Source organism: Heterodontus francisci, chromosome 15 (assembly GCF_036365525.1).
Source record: "Heterodontus francisci isolate sHetFra1 chromosome 15, sHetFra1.hap1, whole genome shotgun sequence".
NCBI lineage: Eukaryota > Metazoa > Chordata > Chondrichthyes > Heterodontiformes > Heterodontidae > Heterodontus > Heterodontus francisci.
This window is the reverse complement of record NC_090385.1, coordinates 41758348-41779229: the sequence shown is the minus strand read 5'-3', so window position 1 is coordinate 41779229 and position 20882 is coordinate 41758348. Positions and strand designations below refer to the sequence as shown.

The window sequence follows — 20882 nt, the reverse complement described above, 5'->3', positions numbered from 1 at the left end:
AAGTTGTCTAACATCATTCTCTTTCTCCCTCTTGGTCTACATCCCTCTAATCTTCCTTCAATCACCTTCAGCAAGTTTTCATGCTTTAGAATATCCAACCTTGTTACCTTTTCTTGAAATTCACTAATGATCTATCCTCCTCCAGCATCCTGAGAACTTCTTCATTGCTTTTTTTGTTCTCTCCAAGTGACCCACTCCATCCTTCTCCAGAACCACATTTCACAACCTTCTAGTTTTTTACATGGCTTTTCTCAAGCTCCACGTTTCAGCTCCATACAATATGTTCCAAATCAGAGTCTTGACCATTCTTTTCTTAAGATCTCATTCCTATAGTGAGCAATTCTTTATGTTTGGAGAATGCATTCTTTGCCATTGCTATTCTAGCTCTGATTTCCTTACAGCAGTAACCATCTTACCATCACCAATCGACCTCCTACTTTGACACTTTTCTGTACTTCACCTAGTGATTTTATCATGGCTTTAGCATAGATGATAAAAGATAAATGGTGATAATCTCACGCCGTGCTCGATTAAACCAGGCTCAACTGTCCCATGTACCATCATTCTTTTAGATGGTGGACAGACTTTGGGGAGTCAGGAGGTGAGTTACTTGCTGTAGAATTCCTAGCCTCTGACCTGCTTTTGTAGCCACAGCATGTATATGGCTGGTACAGTTAAGTTTCTGGGCAATGGTAACCCCCAGGATATTGTTGATGGGGGATTTAGCAGTGGTAAAGCTGTTGAATGTCAAGGGGAGATGGTCATGGCCTGGCACTTGTGTGGCGCAGATGTCACTTGCCACTTATTAGCCCAAGCCTGAATGTTGTCCAGGTCGTCTTGTATGTGGGCACGGACAGCTTCGGTATCTGAGGAGTCACAAATGGTACTGAATGCTGCAATTATCAACAAACACCCCTACTTCTGACCTTATGATAGAAGGAAAGTCATTGATGAAGCAGCTGAAGATGGTTGGGCCTAGGACACTACCCTGAGGAACTCCTGCAGTGATGTCCTGGGGCTGAGATGATTGGCCTCCAACGACCACAAGAATCTTTTTTTGTGCTAGTTATGGAGAGTTTTCCCTTGATTCCCATTAACTTCAATTTTGCTAGGGCTCCTTGATGCCTACTAGGTCAAATGCTGTCTTGATGTCAAGGACTGTCACTATCACCTCACCTTGTGCTGGCTCTGCTTTACTAGTCCACACTAGTCCAAATAGCTGTTAATTTTCTCCCACCATCTCAAAATCGTGCGACAAACTTGTAAATATCAAGAACTTTGGAAAAAATAGCAACATGATTTTTATACCAAACAAATCAATATAGATTGTCAATTGGTTTATAAACCTCTTATTTAATCACCAACCGATTAGAGCTCTTGACAAAAACTATATTAATATATCTGGAAATGCTTTACAGAAAATGTTATGCAAAGTCCTACCTGTTATCTGGATACGGTCCTTGCGCCACCTGAGGCGGGGAGATTGAATGCCTCATTATCTCCTAGGAGGTCAGTTAGCCTGCAGCAAAAGGCATTGGATGCAGAATCTGGGCCTCAGCTGCTGGATACTGGGCAGGGAGAGGAGAGGGTGCATCATCATGTTAATGCATTATATGTATCAGTCTGTTAGTTAGATCGATGTATTTCTTTTATGCACAAATGAATTGGTCTGTAACTATTAATTTTTAATGTCTTTGTAATTAAGCTGAATAAATGTTGAACCAGTTTTTTTGTAAAAAGAGAGCTATCAAGAGGACACTGAGGGAGCTGGATTGGCAACAATGTTGCTGGTTGTCACATGATTTGGGTTGGAGATGGAGCAAAAATCCTGGTAACGGGGCAGAGAAGTGACGAGCGTTCCTTTGATTGCACAAGCCCAATAGTAGCAGAGTACCTAGGATGGGCAGAAAACTGACGAGCTTTCTGGTTGTGGGTCAGTGTGTGTGTGTTTTACCTTCTGGAAGGAGATAAAAGTCAAGTCTGCTGAAGTGTCAAGGAAAAAGAAAAGACTACAACCCAGCTCGCTTTCCAGCAATTCCATAAAAGACCCTGTGATGTCCACTGTGTCAATTCATCTCGTCACCTGTCTCTGAAGAGGGCCTGCTAGAGTTGCTTCTTGGCGCCGCCTGAAGAGAATTGTTCTGGGGGATCTTGGTGACCTGTCCGTCTGTGCTCGGAGGTTGGACTGTGTGCCAGTTTTGGTGCAGCGTGTCTCATCTGCTGTTTTCTTCAGGGATGGGCAAGTGATCTGCCTGGTCTTTTGTCAGTAAGAGAGCTCTGATCTAAAAATCCCTTTTTATTTTTTTGGTTAACCAGTGTGTGTGTCAGTGTGAGATACTAAGGTTAAAAAAGGGACTTTAAAATTTCAAATTTTAATCTGTGTTTATATTTTACTTCATTACTGGTTAAGACTTGTTATATAATCTGATAATTTTGTTCAGTAAAGAAACCTGGTTAGTGTGTTTGATTCTGGGGAAAATAGAGTATCTGATTGACTGGTAAGTGGGAAAATTTAAAATACTATGTTGTGACCTGTGGAGAAGTGGGACTGAATTAACAGTGCACTCCTCCTGCCTCAGTTGTGACAGTATTTATATCTGTTATTTATAAATGCATTTATGTATATCTGTTTAGTTTTTAAGTATTTGATTTTACCTGTGTTTATATAGATATTTATCTGTTATTGATTAGTGCATTTGTATATTTTGTCAATTTTAAATGTAATTGTGTGCAGCTTCGTTAGTTATAAATGTATTTATATATTTTTTTAAATTATTTTGTGTATCTCAATTTTGTTTTTGAATGGATTTACTTGTTCCCCTCTGTTATTTTAAACCCCTGCACGCTTCCACTGGCTGTGAGACAACAATTTGTACTTACAATATCAGCCATCAGAAGCAGCGTTCACTGGCAGTTTCGTGCTCGCTAGCTGCCAGCAGACTGCAGCGCTGGAAGGTGGCAAAAGCAAGAGGAGTTGGAGCTGGAATGAAAAACTTCATGAGGTCTGAGCCTGATCTGCAGCTCAGACCCCTTCCAGTGGTTCCCAGCACAGAAATTGACAGCCGCCCGAACACCACCCCCCCACATTGAGCCAGTGCCAGCATTGGGTGGCTGTCAGGAGCAGCTTGGGTCCGGGACCCAAACAGCTCCAGGCATAAGCAGAAGGACTGATATGACTTGGAAGTCAAAAATCTCAAAATTACAGAGCCATCTCACAGGATCGTGTGTGAGGTTCAATTTTGCTTTGAGATTACATTTCTCACTATAAATTTGCAAGAGTTGGCATGTCAAGCAGCATCTGTGAAGAGACAAACAGAATTAACCTTTCAGGTTAGTGAACTATCATCAAACGTGGAAATAGAGATTTAATAGTTTATAAGCAAGTACAGGGGCAAGGGGTGGGGGAGCCATGAGAAAAACCGAAAGCTAAGGTCTGTGATAGGGTGGAAGGTGAGACTCATTAAATTGCAAAAGGATGATGGTGCAAAGCAACAGGAAGTGGTAATGGCACAAGTAAAGGAACAAAAGATCCAGTGGAGATGTAAATTGTAACAGCAGAATCATAATCAGCACTTGCTACCCAAAAAAAAGGGAGAAGTGGTTATGTTCTGAAGTTTGTTAAACTCAATGTTGAGCCTGGCAGGTTGTACAGTACTCAGTTGAAAGAGGAGCTTCTCTTGAACTTCATTGAAACATTGTAGGAGGTTGGGGACAGAGAGATCAGAATAGGAATTGGCTGGAGAATTAAATGGCAAGCAGCCAGAAGATCAGGGTCACGACTGAGAACAGAAAAGCCATCACCCAATCTACCTTAGGTCTCCGTAATATAGAGGAGACTGCATCATGAGCAGTGACTACACTATACTAAATTGAAAAAGGTATAAATCAATTGCTGTTTCATTCACACCTGAAAGGAATGTTTAGGGCCCTTGACAGGGGGAAGGGAGGAAGAGTCACTACCCTTGACATCAAGGCAGCATTTGACAGAGTATGGCATCAAGGAGCCTAGCAAAACTGGAGTCAATGGGAATCGGGGAAAACTCTTCGCTGGTTGGAGTCATACCTAGTGCAAAGGAAGATGGTTGTGGTTATTTATTTATTTTATTTATTTAGAGATGCAGCAATGAAACAGGCCCTTCGGCCCACCGAGTCTGTGCCGACCAACAACCACCCATTTATACTAACCCTACAGTAATCCCATATTCCCTACCACCTACCTACACCAGGGGCAATTTACAACGGCTAATTTACCTATCACCTGCAAGTCTTTGGCTGTGGGAGGAAACCAGAACACCCGGCGAAAACCCACGCGGTCACAGGGAGAACTTGCAAACTCCACACAGGCAGTACCCAGAAACAAACCGGGGTCCCTGGAGCTGTGAGGCTGTGGTGCTAACCACTGTGCCGCCCGAGGTCAATCATCTCAGCTCCAGGACATCACTGCAGGGGTTCTCAGGGTAGTGTCCAAGGCCCAACCATCTTCAGCTGCTTCATAAATGACCTTCCTTCAATCATAACGTCAGAAGTGGGGATGTTCGTTGATGATTGCACAATGTTCAGCACCATTCCCGACTCCTTAGATATTGAAGCAGTACATATAGGAATGCAGCAAGACCTGGACGATATTCAGCCTTGGGCTGATAAATGGCAAGTAACATTCGCGCCACACAAGTGCCAGGCAATGACCATTTCCAACAAGAGAGAATCTAACCATCTCCCGTTACATTCATGCCCTCCTGTACTCTTCATTGAACCAGGGTTGGTCCCCTGGCTTGATGGTAATGGTAGACTGGGGATATGCCGGGCCCTACGGTTACAGATTGTGGTTGAATATAATTCTGCTGCTGCTGATGGCCTACAGCACCTCATGGATGCCCAGTTTTGGGTTGCTAGATCTGTTCGAAATCTATTCCATTTAGCATGGGGGGTGTGCGACACAACACTATGATGGGTATCTTCAATGTGAATATGGCTTCTCTAGACCCATCTCATGTTTTTTACTCTGCTTCCCCCTGCCCTAGCCCTGAACTCACGTCATTCTATAGTTTATCTCCTATCTCCCCTCATGCCCTCTCTGAGCTCCTCTTGTCCATCAGACCCACCCCACGCTTCCTTGGCCGTATTCCCATTAAAGTGCTCACCATCCAACTGCTCTTCCTAGTGCCCATATTACATAATGCTTCTCTCTTCAGTTACTGCCCTCTCTCCTTCACATCTGCAATCACCACACCTCTCCTTAAAAAAAAACAACAACCTTGGCTCCTTTGTCCTTTCTAATTACCAACCCCATCTCCAACCCCTCTTTCCGCTTCAAACCCCTTGAACATGCTATCGCCTCCAAAATCTGTGCCCATCTTTCCCAAAACTCAATGTTTGAAACCCTCCAATCAAGTTTCCACCCTGTCACGGTACTAAAACAACTCATCAAAGTCACAAATGACATCCTGTGTGACTGTGGCAAAGGTAAACTATATCTCCTCACCGCTCTCAACCTGTCTGCTGCCTTTGACATATTTGACCACACGATCCTCCTCCAACATCTCTTCACCATCGTCCAGCTGGGTGGGACTGCATTTGCCTGGTTCCATTATTATCTATCCAATCTTAGCCAGAGAATCAACTGCAATGGCTTCTATTCCTACTTCCACACCATTACCTCTGGTGTCCCTCAAAGATTTATCCTTGGCCCCCTGCTATTTCCCATCTTCATGCTGCCTCTCCACTACATCATCCGAAACGCATGGACGCTGACAACACACAGCTCCATCTCACTCGACAGCCTCCTCCCACAAACCCCCATCCTGACCCCCACTGTTTCTGAATTGTCAGACTGTTTGTCCAACAGCCAGGACTGGATGAGCAGAAATTTCCTCCAACTGAATATTGGGAAGACTGAAGCCATTGTCTTCGTCGCAGCCACAAACACTGTTAGCTAGCCACTGACTCCATCCCTCTCCCTGGCTGTATTAGGCTGAATCAGTCAGTTTGCAACCTTGGTGCCATATGTGATCCTGAAATGAGCTTCTGACCACGTCCTCCCCATCTCCAAGTCCACCTATCTCCACCTCTCTAACATCGCCCGACTCTGCCCTGCTTCAGCTCATCTGCTGCTGAAACTTCATAGATGCCTTTGTTACCTTTAGACTTGATTATTCCAATGCACCTCTGGCTGGCCTCCCACATTCTACCCTCTGTAAACTTGAGGTCATCCAAACTCTACTGCCTGTGGCCTAACTTGCACCCGGTTCAGTTCATCCATCACCCCTGTGGTTTCTACTCTACATTGGCTCCCAATTAAGCAACCCCTTGATTTTAAAATTCTCATACTTGTGTTCAGATCCCTCTATGGCCTTGACTCTCCCTACCTCTGCTTTCTCCTGCAGTCCCACAAACCTCTGAGATATCTGCACTTTGCCACTCCTGGCCTCTTGGGCTTCCCTGATTTTCATCACTTCACCATTGGTGGCCGCGCCTTCAGTTGCCTAGGCCCCAGGCTCTGGAATAACCTCCCTAAATCTCTCTGATGCTCCTCCTTTCTTCTTCTAAGATGCTCCTTAAAATCTACCTCTTTGACCAAGCTTTGGTCATCCTACCTAATGGCCGGAATTTTACGTCAGGACGGAGGCAGCAGTCAGGGGTGAGCCCACCTCAGCTGGGACTGGAAGCCATGCAGTAATTTTACGTGGCCCAGGCCCTTAATTGGCCTTGCGCGGGACTTCCTCCCCGCTGAGGCAGGACGTCCCGCCTCCAAGAGTTGCCGGCTAATCAGCGGGCCAGCAGCTCTTCAGTGCCAGCAACGCCACCGAGAGTGGTGGCCACTGCTGGGACTGCAGCCCAGCAAGAGGAGCAGCAATGGAGGAAGCCCCGGAATAGAAGTGAATGTGTGGGGCCTCGCTGGGGACAATCAGCTGGGCCCCGGCGTGGCGGGGGTTGGTTCAGTTGAGGGAGGTGTTCCAGCGGGAGCAGCTTGTGCTGTGGAGGGGGGGCCCCTCCATGGGGCATAGGGTGCCTGATCAGGAGGCCCTTCCCCTGAGCCTGCAGGGAGACCGCCAGAGTTTAGCTGGTGGTCTCCCAACATGGCGGAGGGCCCATCCACCACTGGTAAAATGCCAGCAGTGGCAGAAGGAGACCCTTAAGTGGCAATTAATTGGCCACTTAAGGGTCTTAATTGGCCTGGGGCAGGCAGGGTGTTTGTTACTTCCCCCCGCCACTCAAAAAATTGCAGTGTGGTGGGAAAGCAACAGGGACTGCACCCCCCCTCTCCCACTCAATTTTACGCTCACCCCACCACACCTCCCCCCCCCACACCCCCACCTCCAGGCCGCTCCCGCAGGGGTGTAAAATTCCGCCTAATATCTCTTTATGGCTTGGCGCCAAATTTATATTTTATAACGCTCCTGTGAAGCACCTTGGGACGCTTTACTATGTTAGAAGTGCTATACAAATAGAAGACATTGTTGTTCTTCCATTACCACTCCCAGTTGCTTTGCATCATAATCACTTTTTTCATTTAATGACAATAACTATCACAAACTTCCCATTTTGTTCTTTTTCCCTCTGTCCCCCTCCCACCTTTCCCTGGCTCTGTGCATGCTTATAAACTGATAAATCTCTTAACATCTTCCAGTTCCGAGGAGAGGTCAATTACCTGAAATGTTAACTCTGTTTCTTTCTCCTCAAATGCTGCCTGATCTGCTGAGTATTTCCAGCATTTTCCTTTTTTGTAATTGCCTATCCTGACCAAACTGTAGCTACATTTCAGGTACTGCAATTTTGTGATTATTTTCTATTTTAATGAATGATTCTAGTTCCAAAATTTTATTCATTGTAGTCTGCACATTGATGTACATATATTTTCGGATTTCCTTTGTTCAACAATTTCTTTTTTTTTTTACAACTTGTTCTGTTTAACATCTTTAATTCTATCGACTTGTTACCAATACAAGCAGAATCCACTCACTGTCACTTTCAAACTGCCTATTCGCTTGCTTGCTTTATACACCCCCACCCAATATATTAGTTAAAAACCTCCTCCACTGCTCTAGTTAACTTCCTCACAGGGTATTGGTCCCAGTTGTAGCTTATCTCATCAATACAGCTCCATTCCTGCCCAAAAACTGGTCCCAATGCCTCAGGAATCAGAGCCTTTCCTCCTACACTGCAATAAGTCATAGTTGGAGGCATTTGGCCCATTGTGCCAAGGTCTAATGCAGGTGGGAGGTATACAGTAAATGGCAGAACCCTTAGGAGTATTGACAGGCAGAGAGATCGGGGCGTACAGGTCCACAGGTCACTGAAAGTGGCAACGCAGGTGGATAAGGCAGTCAAGAAGGCATACGGCATGCTTGCCTTCATCGATCGGGGCATAGAGTATAAAAATTGGCAAGTCATGTCGCAGCTGTACAGAACCTTAGTTAGGCCACACTTAGAATATTGCGTGCAATTCTGGTCGCCACACTACCAGAAGGTTGTGGAGGCTTTGGAGAGGGTACAGAGGAGGTTTACCAGGATGTTGCCTGGTCTGGAGGGCATTAGCTATGAGGAGAGGTTGGAAAAACTCGGATTGTTTTCACTGGAACAACGGAGGTGGAGGGGCGACATGATAGAGGTTTACAAAGTTATGAGCGGCATGGACAGAGTGGATAGTCAGAAGCTTTTTCCCAGGGTGGAAGAGTCAGTTACTCGGGGACATAGGTTTAAGGTGCGAGGGGCAATTTAGAGGGGATGTGCGGGGCACATTTTTTACACAGAGGGTGGTGAGTGCCTGGAACTTGCTGCCAGGGGAGGTGGTGGAAGCAGATACGATAGCGACGTTTAAGAGACATCTTGACAAATATATGAATAGGAAGGGAATAGAGGGATATGGGCCCCGGAAGTGCAGAAGGTGTTAGTTTAGGCAGGCATCAAGATCGGCACAGGCTTGGAGGGCCGAATGGCCTGTTCCTGTGCTGTACTGTTCTTTGTTCTTTGTGCCAGTGCTGTCTCTTTGGTAGAACTGTCCAATTAGGCCCATTCCCCTGCTCTTTCCCCATGACCCTGTAAAAGTTTCCACTTCAAATATTTATCCAATTCTCTTTTGCAAGTTGACATTGAATCCTACCACCCTTTCAGAGTTTTTTTTATTCATTCATAGGAAGCAGGTTGATAAGGGCAGCATTTATTGCCCATCCCTTATTGCCCTTGAGCAACCTTCTTGAATACAACTGAGAGGCTTGCTAGGCCATTTCAGAGGGCAATTAAGAGTCAACCGTATTTGCTGTGGGTCTGGAGTCACGTATAGGCCAAACCAAGTAAGAACATCAGATATCCTCTCTAAAGGACATAGAACCATAGAAAAATTACAGCACAGGAGGCCATTCAGCCCATCTTGTTCGTGCCGGCTGAACAAACTAACGGCTATCTAATCCCACCTTCCAGCACCTGGTCCATGCCAGTAGTTTCACAGTCACCATTACTGATACTAGCTTTTTCATTCCAAATTTAATTTAATTCATTCAATTTAAATTCCCCTGCTGCCATGGTGTTTGAACTCATGTCCCTGATCATTAGTCCAGGCCTCTGGATTACTAATTCAGTAACAGAACCATTATGCTACCCAATCACTAACTTGCTGTGTAAAGAAATGTTTCCTTGTGTCATCTCTGGTTCTTTTGCTAATCACTTTAAATCTGTGTCCTCGAGTTACCATCCTTCTGCCACTGGAAACAATTTCTCCCTATTTACTTAATCAAAACTGTTCATAATTTGGAAACACTATCAAACCTCTTAATTTTCTCTAAGGAGAACAATGAACAATCCCAGCTTCTCCAGATAACTGAAGTCTTTCATCCTTGCTACTATTCTAATAAATCTCTCCTGCACCCTGGTTAGCTCAGCTGTTCCCTGCGTAATTTGAGTATGGCACAGAGAGTACTACTTCTTTATCTGCTTCCTAACTAGTGGGGGGGGGTGGGAGGAAGCTCATGTGGAGTATAAATACCGGCATGGATCTATTGGACGAAATGTCCTGTATAAATACTATGCAACTCCTGAAGAATCTAAATTCCATCATTCCCTATGGAATGTCTTTAGCTCTTCCTTCACCTCAGCAACTTTGAGCATAAGTGAATGCAATAGGAGGCACTTCTTGGAATTATTATAGCCCTGGTTGCTCAGACCATCCAGGTATGGGCGGCACAGTGGTGCAGTGGTTAGCACCGCAGCCTCACAGCTCCAGTGACCCGGGTTCAATTCTGGGTACTGCCTGTGTGGAGTTTGCAAGTTCTCCCTGTGTTTGCGTGGGTTTGCTCCGGTTTCCTCCCACATGTCAAAGACTTGCAGGTTGATAGGTAAATTAGCCATTAGCAATTGCCCCTAGTATAGGTACGTGGTAGGGAAATATAGGGACAGGTGGGATGTGGTAGGAATATGGAATTAGTGTAGGATTAGTATAAATGGGTGGTTGATGGCCGGCACAGACTCGGTGGGCCGAAGGGCCTGTTTCAGTGCTGTATCTCTAAACTAAACTAAACTAAACTCTTGCATCCAGCATAACATGGGGTTGCAGCTGTCCTGCCATTGTAATCCTTTTAAATAATATCTAACTATACAATACATAAAAGTTAAACAAAATAAGTACTATAAAAGTCTAAGCAGTGAATCTAACTAACGAAAATACTGTGGCCTATCCCAATTTTGAGTAAACTCCCTCCAAAATCTCTCTTGTTCTGCTCCACCCACTGATTTACTGTGCTATTATGCACACTCAAGACAGTATAATTGCACACTTACATGCATCAACTAATGTACATAAGTACTAAGCATAAAAAGTGTGTCACCAACCAGACCTGGCTCTGCAGCTTCAGGCCAAATATCCCAAATGCCAATTTCTGAATTAGGTTAAAATCACCTCAAATGTTTCACTCCTTTGTCTTTTGCTAAACATAAAAAGCAGGTAATTGGTGGTGGAAGAGTTGAGTGATAGAAAACAATCAAGTAATGGATTCTTGGGGCTTTAACAAGGAATTAAAAATGAGTCACATACTTGTTCTTGCCTTCCGTTTAAGTAATTCCTTTCACAAATTATGTACTTGAGTGTTAGTTAAGTAGTAGGGATGGTGATTTTTTATCCCTGGTGGATTGGTTTCTAAATAATCCTCTTTGCATAGCTCCTGTCTGTAATACAGCTTCTGTTACAGCACTGGTATGCGGCAGAATGAGGATATCCTGCCAGAGTGCAATTACTTCTCAATTTTACAATTGATTTGCTCATTCTAGAATGGAATCATGAACTTTTTTTTATTTATAATTTCTGCAAAGAATAAACATCAAATACTGATCCCTCACCCACCCCCCACCACACACAAACACCCCAAAAATATTACTTGTCAATTTGTATCCTCAACGTGTTGTCTCATTCCAAGACAATCTCTTTGACGAACAGTGCCTTAAATAAGCCTGTTTTGTCACAAACGAGATAAATAATTAATTAATTAGCAAGGGGTTACCTTTGCCAGGTCCATCATCGTCAGTTTTCCTTTTTCCAACAACTGACTGGCTTTAAAATCCAAACTAACAACTTCTTAACTGATCTACTTATTTACTGTTTTCAGCCTTGGTGGTGTGCTGCATAATTGGAACTTGGACATTCATCTTACTTTTTCAATAAAGCACTAAACTGGAAAATTTAAGACCACTTGTCTCGTATTAGCTAATTTTGGGCTTCAAATATTAGTCAGCTAATTCTGTATCATTACACTAGGAGGCAAGGAAAGAAGCTCCATTATGGACTTGTGCGCATCATGTAGGCTAAGTCTTTAGGGGAGTGCTGTTTAGTCGGATGTACCATCTTTCTATGAGATGTTTACTCAAGGTTCTGTCTGCCTTTACTGGTAGTTCACGTGGCCATAAAAGATCAACAGCTTTTGAAGAGAGGAAGTGCTCCTCATGTTCTGACCAACATTAGTCCCTTCATTAAAAACAGAGTAACTGGTCATTCATCTCATTTGCTGTTTGTGTATTTTTCTGTGCACTAATTGGCTGCCACATTTACCAATATGACAGTAGCTATTCTTAAAAAAGTAAGTTAATGGTTGTGAAGTGCTTTGGAATGACCTGAGAATGTGATAAGGTGCTATATAAATGCATATATTTTCTTTTCTGGATGGATAAGCTACACCTCCCTCATTTATGATGATATTTCTAATATTGCCACACCTACAGCATCTGATAAAATACATATTGGGGCCAATTCTCACTTTTGGCAACAGGGAAAATGGTCACTACTAAATCAGCCGCCCATTATCCATTTCTCCTGATCAACTTCAATGGAAATGAAAATTAGAAGAGATCTATAACAAGCAGCTGATTTGATAATGGCCGTTTTAACAATCGTCCAAAGTCAAAATTACTCCCATTGATTCTGCACCAGTCCCCAAATTTGGCCACCCCAAAATCCATGACAAATCAGAGGTAATTAAACTTAAGTCTTTGTGTAGTTATATTAGAATGTGCTGCATTGTTCATTGGAAGCGAACGGTTAGGGCTGCTTTAGCCAGTTTTCAGTCTCTGTTAGACTCGGGTCAGTTTCGCTCTGGGTGATTTAGTTTCATTTTGTCACATCTTGTTCTGTAAGATTTAAAAAGGATCAAACAGAATCAAAATGCAAGAAACATGAAACATTCACTAGCTGTTAAATACATTTTCAGGAAAATCAGATACAATAAATTTTAATAGAATCTGAGGTATCAAGTGATACTGCATGCTGGAATGGGGTTAAAGGTCACCTTGAAAGCAATCCAATATCAGGTGATATGTAACCACTGGTTATTTTTTGAAACATCCCAATGGTTGAACTGATTTCTAATAGTTGTATCAGTTCCCAGAAACTTCAGGCTGTATTTTCTGGGTGATTGTGAAGTCCTGCCGCCGGGGCCAAATGCGGGAGCCGACCCCACTTCATTGGGTGGCATATTGCCGGCAGGGCCAATTAAAAGGTTGCCATTAGGGCCACCATCCAATTGAGGACAGTGGTCCACTATCAAGAACTGACAGCCCAATCAGAGGACTGGCAGCTCGGCAGTCTCAGCAGCACTACAGCTAGCAGTGGCCATTGCTGAGGCTGCACCACCAGGGAGAGGGCGCTTCAATGGTGGGGGGCCCTCAAAGAGAGGTGAGTTAGGTTAGGGGAAGCGAAGGCCAGGCAGGCAGGATTGTGATGCACCAGCGGCACCATGAGGGTGGCCAGTGCTCCTGGGGGCCCCTCCATGGGCAGTGGATCATCTATCAAGGAGGGTCCGCCCGTCGCGGAACCCTTTGGGGGGGGCTGCCAAGGTTTACCTGGTGGTCTCCCCATGCAGCGGCAGGCCCTCCAGATGCAGGCAAAATGCCTGTGGGGACAGAAAATGGCCCTTAATTGGCTACTTAAGTGGGTCAATTGGCTGCCCAGTGGGCGGCTGTGCCCCCAAGATTCCTTCCACTGACAATCTGCCATGGTGGAGGGAAGACGTTGGACTCATGGCCTGACGCCTTTCCCCACCACATTGCCAGCTCTCCTGCCTCCCAGCCCGACCCCAATGGGCTGGGAAAATTCAGCCCTTTGTGACAGCAATAGTCTAAGCATTTGGTGTAAAATCACATACAGTTCGTGCTTATTCAACTAATTAAGAATTAGCATCTGGGTCAAATAGTTTTGCTATTACTGAATCTCTTTCGACCGAATAAGAATTACTGTGTAAGTATATGGAATTATTATGCATTCAGTAGGGTAAGAATAACTCTCATAAATACAGAGATATTTGTTCAGCCGTTACTCACCGGGTGGAAGTTCTGTTTATTTAGCAAGTGGAAGTTTTTTGCATGTGACTGTGTGGAACTATTGCTTACTCAGCAAGGTAAGACTTTCTCACTGTATAACCATATAGTTCTTGTCTATTTGGCAAGATGAGGTCTACTCACTAAGTAATTGTACTGAACTGCTACTAATTCAGCAGGATAAAGGTTATATGATTTTTTTTTACTGTACTGAGCCCCTTTTATTCAGCAGGGTAAGAGTTACTGACTCGAACTGTACAGAGTTTCTGTTTATTCATTAGTTAAGGATCATTCATCATGTATTTGAATGGAGTTCCTGTTTACTCACCAGGGTAAGGACTGTATGGATTTACCATTTATTCAGCAAAGTAATGATTAATTCAATAGCACGGATCTATCATACACAGAATATAGTCGGTTTACTGATTTACAAATATCTTTATCTGTTTGTACAGTCACTACACATGGGGGGAGCTAGTGAAGGCCTTCTTAATTTTGCAATTTCAAAATGTTCACGATTTATTCTCAGTAAATGTTATTGTTTAACTTAATTTTTGATATTATTCCCCTTACTTTCTCACTCATATTACCAATATCATCCAAAACTCTCCCAATGGGATTGTAACTGATTGTACCAGCCAGCATGTTACAACAGCCATTTTGATCACGAAGGACCCAGTCTGTTTCCCAGTCTGTGCTGAATGAGTTGAGTCAGTAGCATTTGAGATGCTACCATTGGCTAGAGAGGGGAAAAAAATCAGTCAATGTTCCTGTTCCTGATTGATAGGCAATGACTTGCTGGAGAGTGCATATGTCGGCAGGATTGGGCTCAGCTGTGAAGCTCAGGCTCATGGTCCAATAAGCTGGCGATACTTAGTGAATAAATTCAAACATGATAAATGATAACTTTGGCAATGTGCCAGAGAGCTGCACTGTACCTCAGCATGCAGCTGTCATCTCCAGCAAGGACAGAGAGGAAGAAATTTGGGAAGAATTAAGCTTAATAAAACAGTACCCCAAGAATAAAATCTACATCTGTTGAGTGAGTTGGGTGAGATGGCCTTGATAAATTAATTTATACCTCTTTTTTTCAAAAGTATAATTTTTTTTATAGATGTCAGGCAGAAAATTACCTATATTTATTTAGGCATGTCTTTATTACTGGACCCAATTTAAACTATTTTAAATTATGTCATGGGCAATTGACTTTACTGTGCCAGTGGATCAAGAATAGGCAGGTTATAATGAAAATCTTGACCTGTACTGTACCAGGGACTGAGGGCAAGCAGATTGAATTAAAACCACAGTTCAGCTTCTTCAACTGCCTGTTACAGTAAGAAGTCAAAGACTAATATCAACCCAATTACTGTCTGAACTGTTTTCTGCTTTTTAGCAAACTTTCAAAAATAAATGAGCTCTTTCTTATCCCCCATTCCCAGAGATTCAAACAGTAGGTGCAAACTCACCATTACCATTGCCTGGGTAAGTGGGGTAACTGGTTGATACCTCAGGATCCCACTAATTACAAACAGACTGATCAAAATGTCCATATTGTGGAAATAGTGAATCATTTGTGATACAAACTTAAAAAGGCCTACAGTATTTATTTGGTACAGTCTCTACGTGCGAGGGAACTTATCAAGTTTAAATGTTTCCACTCTTCAATTAGCAAAGGCATCTCCTGCCCGATTTGACAGCTTCCTCTGATGAGTGGACCACATTTGGAACAAAACCACTCTTCACTCCTTCCCATCCCTCTTGCATCATAATGTCGCCCCTCCTGACAAGTTCGTAAATATCCCTTGTCAGATCAGTGAAGGCCTGTTCAACGTTGATGGAATCTCTTGCCGACGTCTCTATATATTTCATTCGGTAAGCAGCAGCAAGCTTTTCTGCCTCCTCCTTTGAAACTTGCCGCTGGGCTGCCAGGTCACATTTATGGCCGACCAGCACGAAAACGATCTGGAATGGCTGGACATGAACTTTGGCCTCTTCCAACCACTCATGCACATTCTGGAAGGACCTACGGTTAGTAATATCGAACAAGAGAAGTCCTCCCACTGAATTCCTGTAGTACGCACGAGTTATGGACCTAAAAGATTAGGGAGAAAAAGGTTGAAAAGAGCTTAGTATAACTAAAACCTCAGGTTTCATGAGACATAAAATGGCGACCATTTTAGCACAGTTTGAAAATGTTATTGTTTGTTTGCAGCCTTTGGTTTTGGTAGCAAATACTGCATGGCCTAGTATTCGGAAAGAATTAGAATAATGATTTTACCTGCCTTTATGAAAAAGTAAAAATGAGAAATGTCATCTCTAAAAAGACCATCTACAATTTGCATCATCATGAAGTCTTCCTTACTTAATCTCGAACGAAATGACGTATCTAACTCTTGAGAGAAAACTGACATTTCTCCCTGACTGACAGTTACTTCCAGTAAAAAGATCAGCATCTTCACTGTATTAAAATCGAAATGTTTAATTTTATCTCCCCTTTCTTTCTCAAGTCTTCAAAACTGTGCAACTACTTGTTACCCTTCTTTGGTTTTATGCTGGTAGTAGATAAGCTGTTTCCATGAGTAGACCCAGTGCTTTTATATGTGCTATGAATGGAATAGCATGGTGTGGGACTAGCGTTATGGTATAACATATTAGAGATTATGGGGAGAACTGGATGCCAGTGGTGTGTTAAATGATCAAAAAATAGAAGCGTGTTGGGGAAGCCAACTCCAATGCACCAATTTTTGGCTTTTACTCAGGCAGAACAAGGGGCGGGAAGCCAATGCAGATTGGCGTTTTAAAATGGTAATGAGGATGAAAGCCTGGGATTTAACCTGCTTTGCAGATTTAACTGTGGCCATCTGGGTTTCCTAGGCCTTGGGAAGCCTGGCAGCTGCAGCGAGGCAAGGACAAACTTGGAGAGTACTCCTTGTAGGCTAGTAGGAGCCGGTGTGCTTCCTACTTGCCTCTCAACTCCTTCCACCATCAGAACCCCTGCCCAGTACAAATCACAACCACCCCCACCCCGAGATCGGACACTGCAAGGTCAGGGATCAAACCCCCTCCTCTCCTATGTGTTCCCTGGCCGACTGAACACCTAGCCTGTCAATCAGGCTGACTTCCGGACGAGGAACCGGTCAGCCACGTCTCTCATACACTGTGGAGTTAAAACTCCACAATATGCTGCAAAGCCACAACTTCTGGCTTTCCTGCACACACTTGCCTTCCCCCACTGCTTCCCAGCGAGTCACAAAGTTAAATTTCCCCCTATGTGTGAGATGCCCATAATATTCTTGTTTTCTCTGAACCGCGTTAACTATCAGACTGCACGACCTAGGAGTATTGCATAACATAGTTTATTTACAAGTAAGATAATGCCCAGAAGCACTAAAACACTGCCGGAAATTAACAAAATAATATTTGAAACAATAAAGATAGAATCAATCTGCAATGCCCACTATGAGAATGTACAAGTCTTTCAGATATTTGTGAGCATATGTTAACACCATGATTCAACATTGACGTAATGTTGAACAACAAGGTTCATGTTTTTTATTCGAAAGGAAATCTTTCCTGTCACAGGTGTTAACTTTCATCTTCATGAGCATATCCCTTGATGAGTCAGCCTTCAGAGATAATGGCCCCAAATTTGCTCTGAGGTGGGTTACTGAGCTATATTCCCCACAGCTCCAGTCTCCTGAGCCCTGAGCACTTGCAAGATTCCTTTCACTTAAGCAGAGTAAGCAGGGCCCACAGGAGTGTTCCAAGCTGCAGTCATGGCTTGGGTAAAAGCCTGTTGAAATTTAAATAGCCCAGTGGAGTAACAATAAATAAAACAGGAAAAAAAAGGAAATAAATGTCAGGAAGATAAATGGGCAAAGAAATGTTTTGAAATGAGGCGTAAATGTTTTTATACAAATGTAGGTATAAGATACTAGATTTAGAAGTATATGCAACTACGAATATTGACATTTTTGGCATCTCAAGAATGGCTGGATAACTTGAACTGAGATGGTATAAAATGTTTCACAAAGATAGACCTACAATGAGAGGTGAAGCAGTTGCTTTATTGATGAGAAATGATACAGCAGCTATAGAAAATGGGGATATAACAACAGGAGGGATAAGGCTGAAACAATATGAAAAGAATAAAGCGAAGATAAGGACAGACAATTAAAAATTTGTTACTGCTAAAAACTCCCAGCACATGGTGAACAAAAGGGTGGGGAGCTGTTTGGACAGAAAAGAGAATTGTAATGTGCTAATCACAGTGGGGGCGTGGTGTAGATGGGAGGTGTTTCAAATCCCAGAGGTTGAGTGGATGGATCAGAACAGCCTAAAGGGAGAGGCCAAAACACAAACAAATGCTCTGAGATGGCGAGAGGTTGTTTCCTCACACAACATGTGATGGCAAGCTACTAGAACAAAGATTGTGTGAAATTTGGGATCCACTGATCATTGACTTGTTAAGTTCGATATTATTGGCAAAACTGACATCAAGAACAACAATGGTAGTATAAAACTTTGAAACAGCTGATTTTGGAGCTATGAGGAAAGACTTTGTATTTATATTGTGAATCCATACATTCAAATGGAACAAAATAAGTTGTATTTAAGGCTATTATACAAGATGAAGCAAAAAGTATGTATTTTATTAGAAAATGAGAAATATAGAAAAATATGCATAAATATGCAAATATAAATAGGCAACTATTTAGCACTCTATTTGCATTCTGTTCCATGGCATCTCTGTCTTTTAATCTCTCCCTCCTCCATCCTATCACAGTCGTTCCTTCTTGTTCTTTCCCCCACCCCCCCCCCCCCCCACCCCTCCCCCCTTTCACTGTTGCATTTCTAACTTTTGCCACTTCTGATGAAGGGTCACAGACCTGAAACATTAACTCTGTTTCTCTCTACGCAGATGCCGCCAGATCTGCTGAGTATTTCTGTCACTTTCTGTTCTCATAAATAGGCAGGTATTTCGATTTGTTCAAAAGGCAACCACAGATAATTAAAGAGAGCATTTGAGAAAAACAGAAAAGAGACAAATCACAGAGGGCACCAAAACATTTTACAACTATGTTAATAATGGGAAGATTAAACTACAGGGGTATCTGCTGAAGAATAAATTGGATAAAGCTATCACAAATTAGTAGAATATGGTAGATATACTGAAAACATTCCTTGTATCAGTTTTCACACAGGGTGATTGTTTCAAAGTTTGAGGTGCACCTTTAAAGCAATGAATCTCACGTATGTACAATTACTACAAAGTAATACTTTTCTGCTCTTCCAGGACCTTCTTGATGTTTGGAGAAGATCATTTTATGATACAAAACAGAAAATGCTGAAATAAAAGCAAAATACTGCGGATGCTGGAAATCTAAAATAAAAACTTAAGTGCTGGAAATACTCAGCAGGTCAGGCAGCATCTGTCGAGGGAGAAGCAGAGTTAACGTTTCAGAACTGGCAAAGGTTAGAAATGTAAAAGATTTTAAGCAAGTAAAGTGGAAGAGGGGATAAAGAAAACAACTCCACTCACTTCCTTCAAATAAAAGGTGTTGCTATGGGTGCATGCATGGGTCCTAGTTATGCCTGTCTTTTTGTGGCGTTCCTTGTTCCAGTTCTACTCAGGCCCACTCCCCCAACTCTTTTTCCAGTACATTGATGACTGTATTGGTGCCGTTTCCTGCCCCCACCCCGAAATGGAAAACTTTATCAACTTTGCTTCCAACTTCCACCCTTCTCTCACCTTTACATGGTCCATTTCAGACACTTCCCTTCCTCGACTTCTCTGTCTCCATCTCTGGGGATAGACTGTCCACTAATATACATTATAAGCCCACCAACTTCCACAGCTACCTCTAATACACTTTCTCACACCCTGCTTCCTGTAAGGACTCCATTCCATTCTCCCAATTTCTCCGTCTCCGACACATCTGCTCTGATGATGCAACCTTCCACAGCGCTTCTGTTATGTCTTCCTTTTTCCTCAACCGAGGATTCCCCCCACCGTGGTTGACAGGGCCCTCAAATGTGTCCGACCCATTTCCTGTGATTCTGCCCTCACCCTTCCCCTCCCTCCCAGAACCGTGCCAGGGTTCCCCCTTGTCCTCACTTGTCCATCCCACCAGCCTCTACATCCAAAGGATCATCCTCCGCCATTTCCGCCACCTCCAGTATGATGCCACCACCAAATGCATCTTCCCCTTCCCTGTCAGCATTCCGAAGGGATTGTTCCCTCCGCAACACCCTGGTCCACTTCTCCATTACCCCCGACACCTCGTCCCCTTCCCACGGCACCTCCCATGCAATTGCAGGAGGTGTAATACCTGCCCTTTACCTCCTCTCTCCTCATTATTCAAGGCCCCAAACACTCCTTTCAGGTGAGGCAGCGATTTACTTGCATTTCCTTCAATTTAGTATACTGTATTCGCTGCTCACAATGCGGTCTCCTCTACATTGGGGAGACCAAACGCAGATTGAGTGACTGCTTTGCAGAACACCTCCGTTCAGTACGAAAACATGATCCCCGAGCTTCCAGTTGCTTGCCATTTCAACACACACCCCTGCTCTAATGCCCACATCTCTGTCCTGGGCTTGCTGCAGTGTTCCAGTGAACATTAGCGCAAGCTCGAGGAACAGCATCTCATTTACCGATTAGGCACACTACAGCCTGCTGGACTGAACATTGAGTTCAATGATTTAACAGCATGACTGGCCCTTTAAAAAAATTTTATTTGATTTTATTTTGTTTCATCATTTTGTTTTACCATGTGTCTGCCTACTGGTTTTTTCATGTTTGTGCTTTTGGCTAGGGCTGTTCATTATTCTGTTATTAACACCCTCTCTGCACTAACCTTTCACCACACCATTAGCACATTATCTTTGCCTTTGCCCCATAACCTCCTTGTCAGTTAATCTCTCCGGCCCTCTGTCCTATCAGACACATTCTCTTTTGTTCTCTTTTACCCCCACCCCCACTTAAAACCTATTACATTTCTAAACTTTGCCAGTTCTGATGAAAGGTCACCGACCTGAAAAGTTAACTCTGCTTCTCTCTCCACAGATGCTGCCAGACCTGCTGAATA

At 43.4% G+C, this 20882-nt stretch overlaps 1 protein-coding gene across 1 annotated transcript in view; it reads right to left on the bottom strand.

The window, feature by feature from the left end:
• Positions 1–15456: 15456 nt before the first annotated feature.
• LOC137377874 (ras-related protein Rab-39B) overlaps positions 15457–20882 on the bottom strand; it is a 37105-nt gene continuing 31679 nt past the window's right edge. The window contains exon 2 of the mRNA XM_068047943.1: positions 15457–15883. Coding sequence (XP_067904044.1) covers positions 15457–15883 — 427 coding nt within the window. The remainder of the gene's footprint in view (positions 15884–20882) is intronic.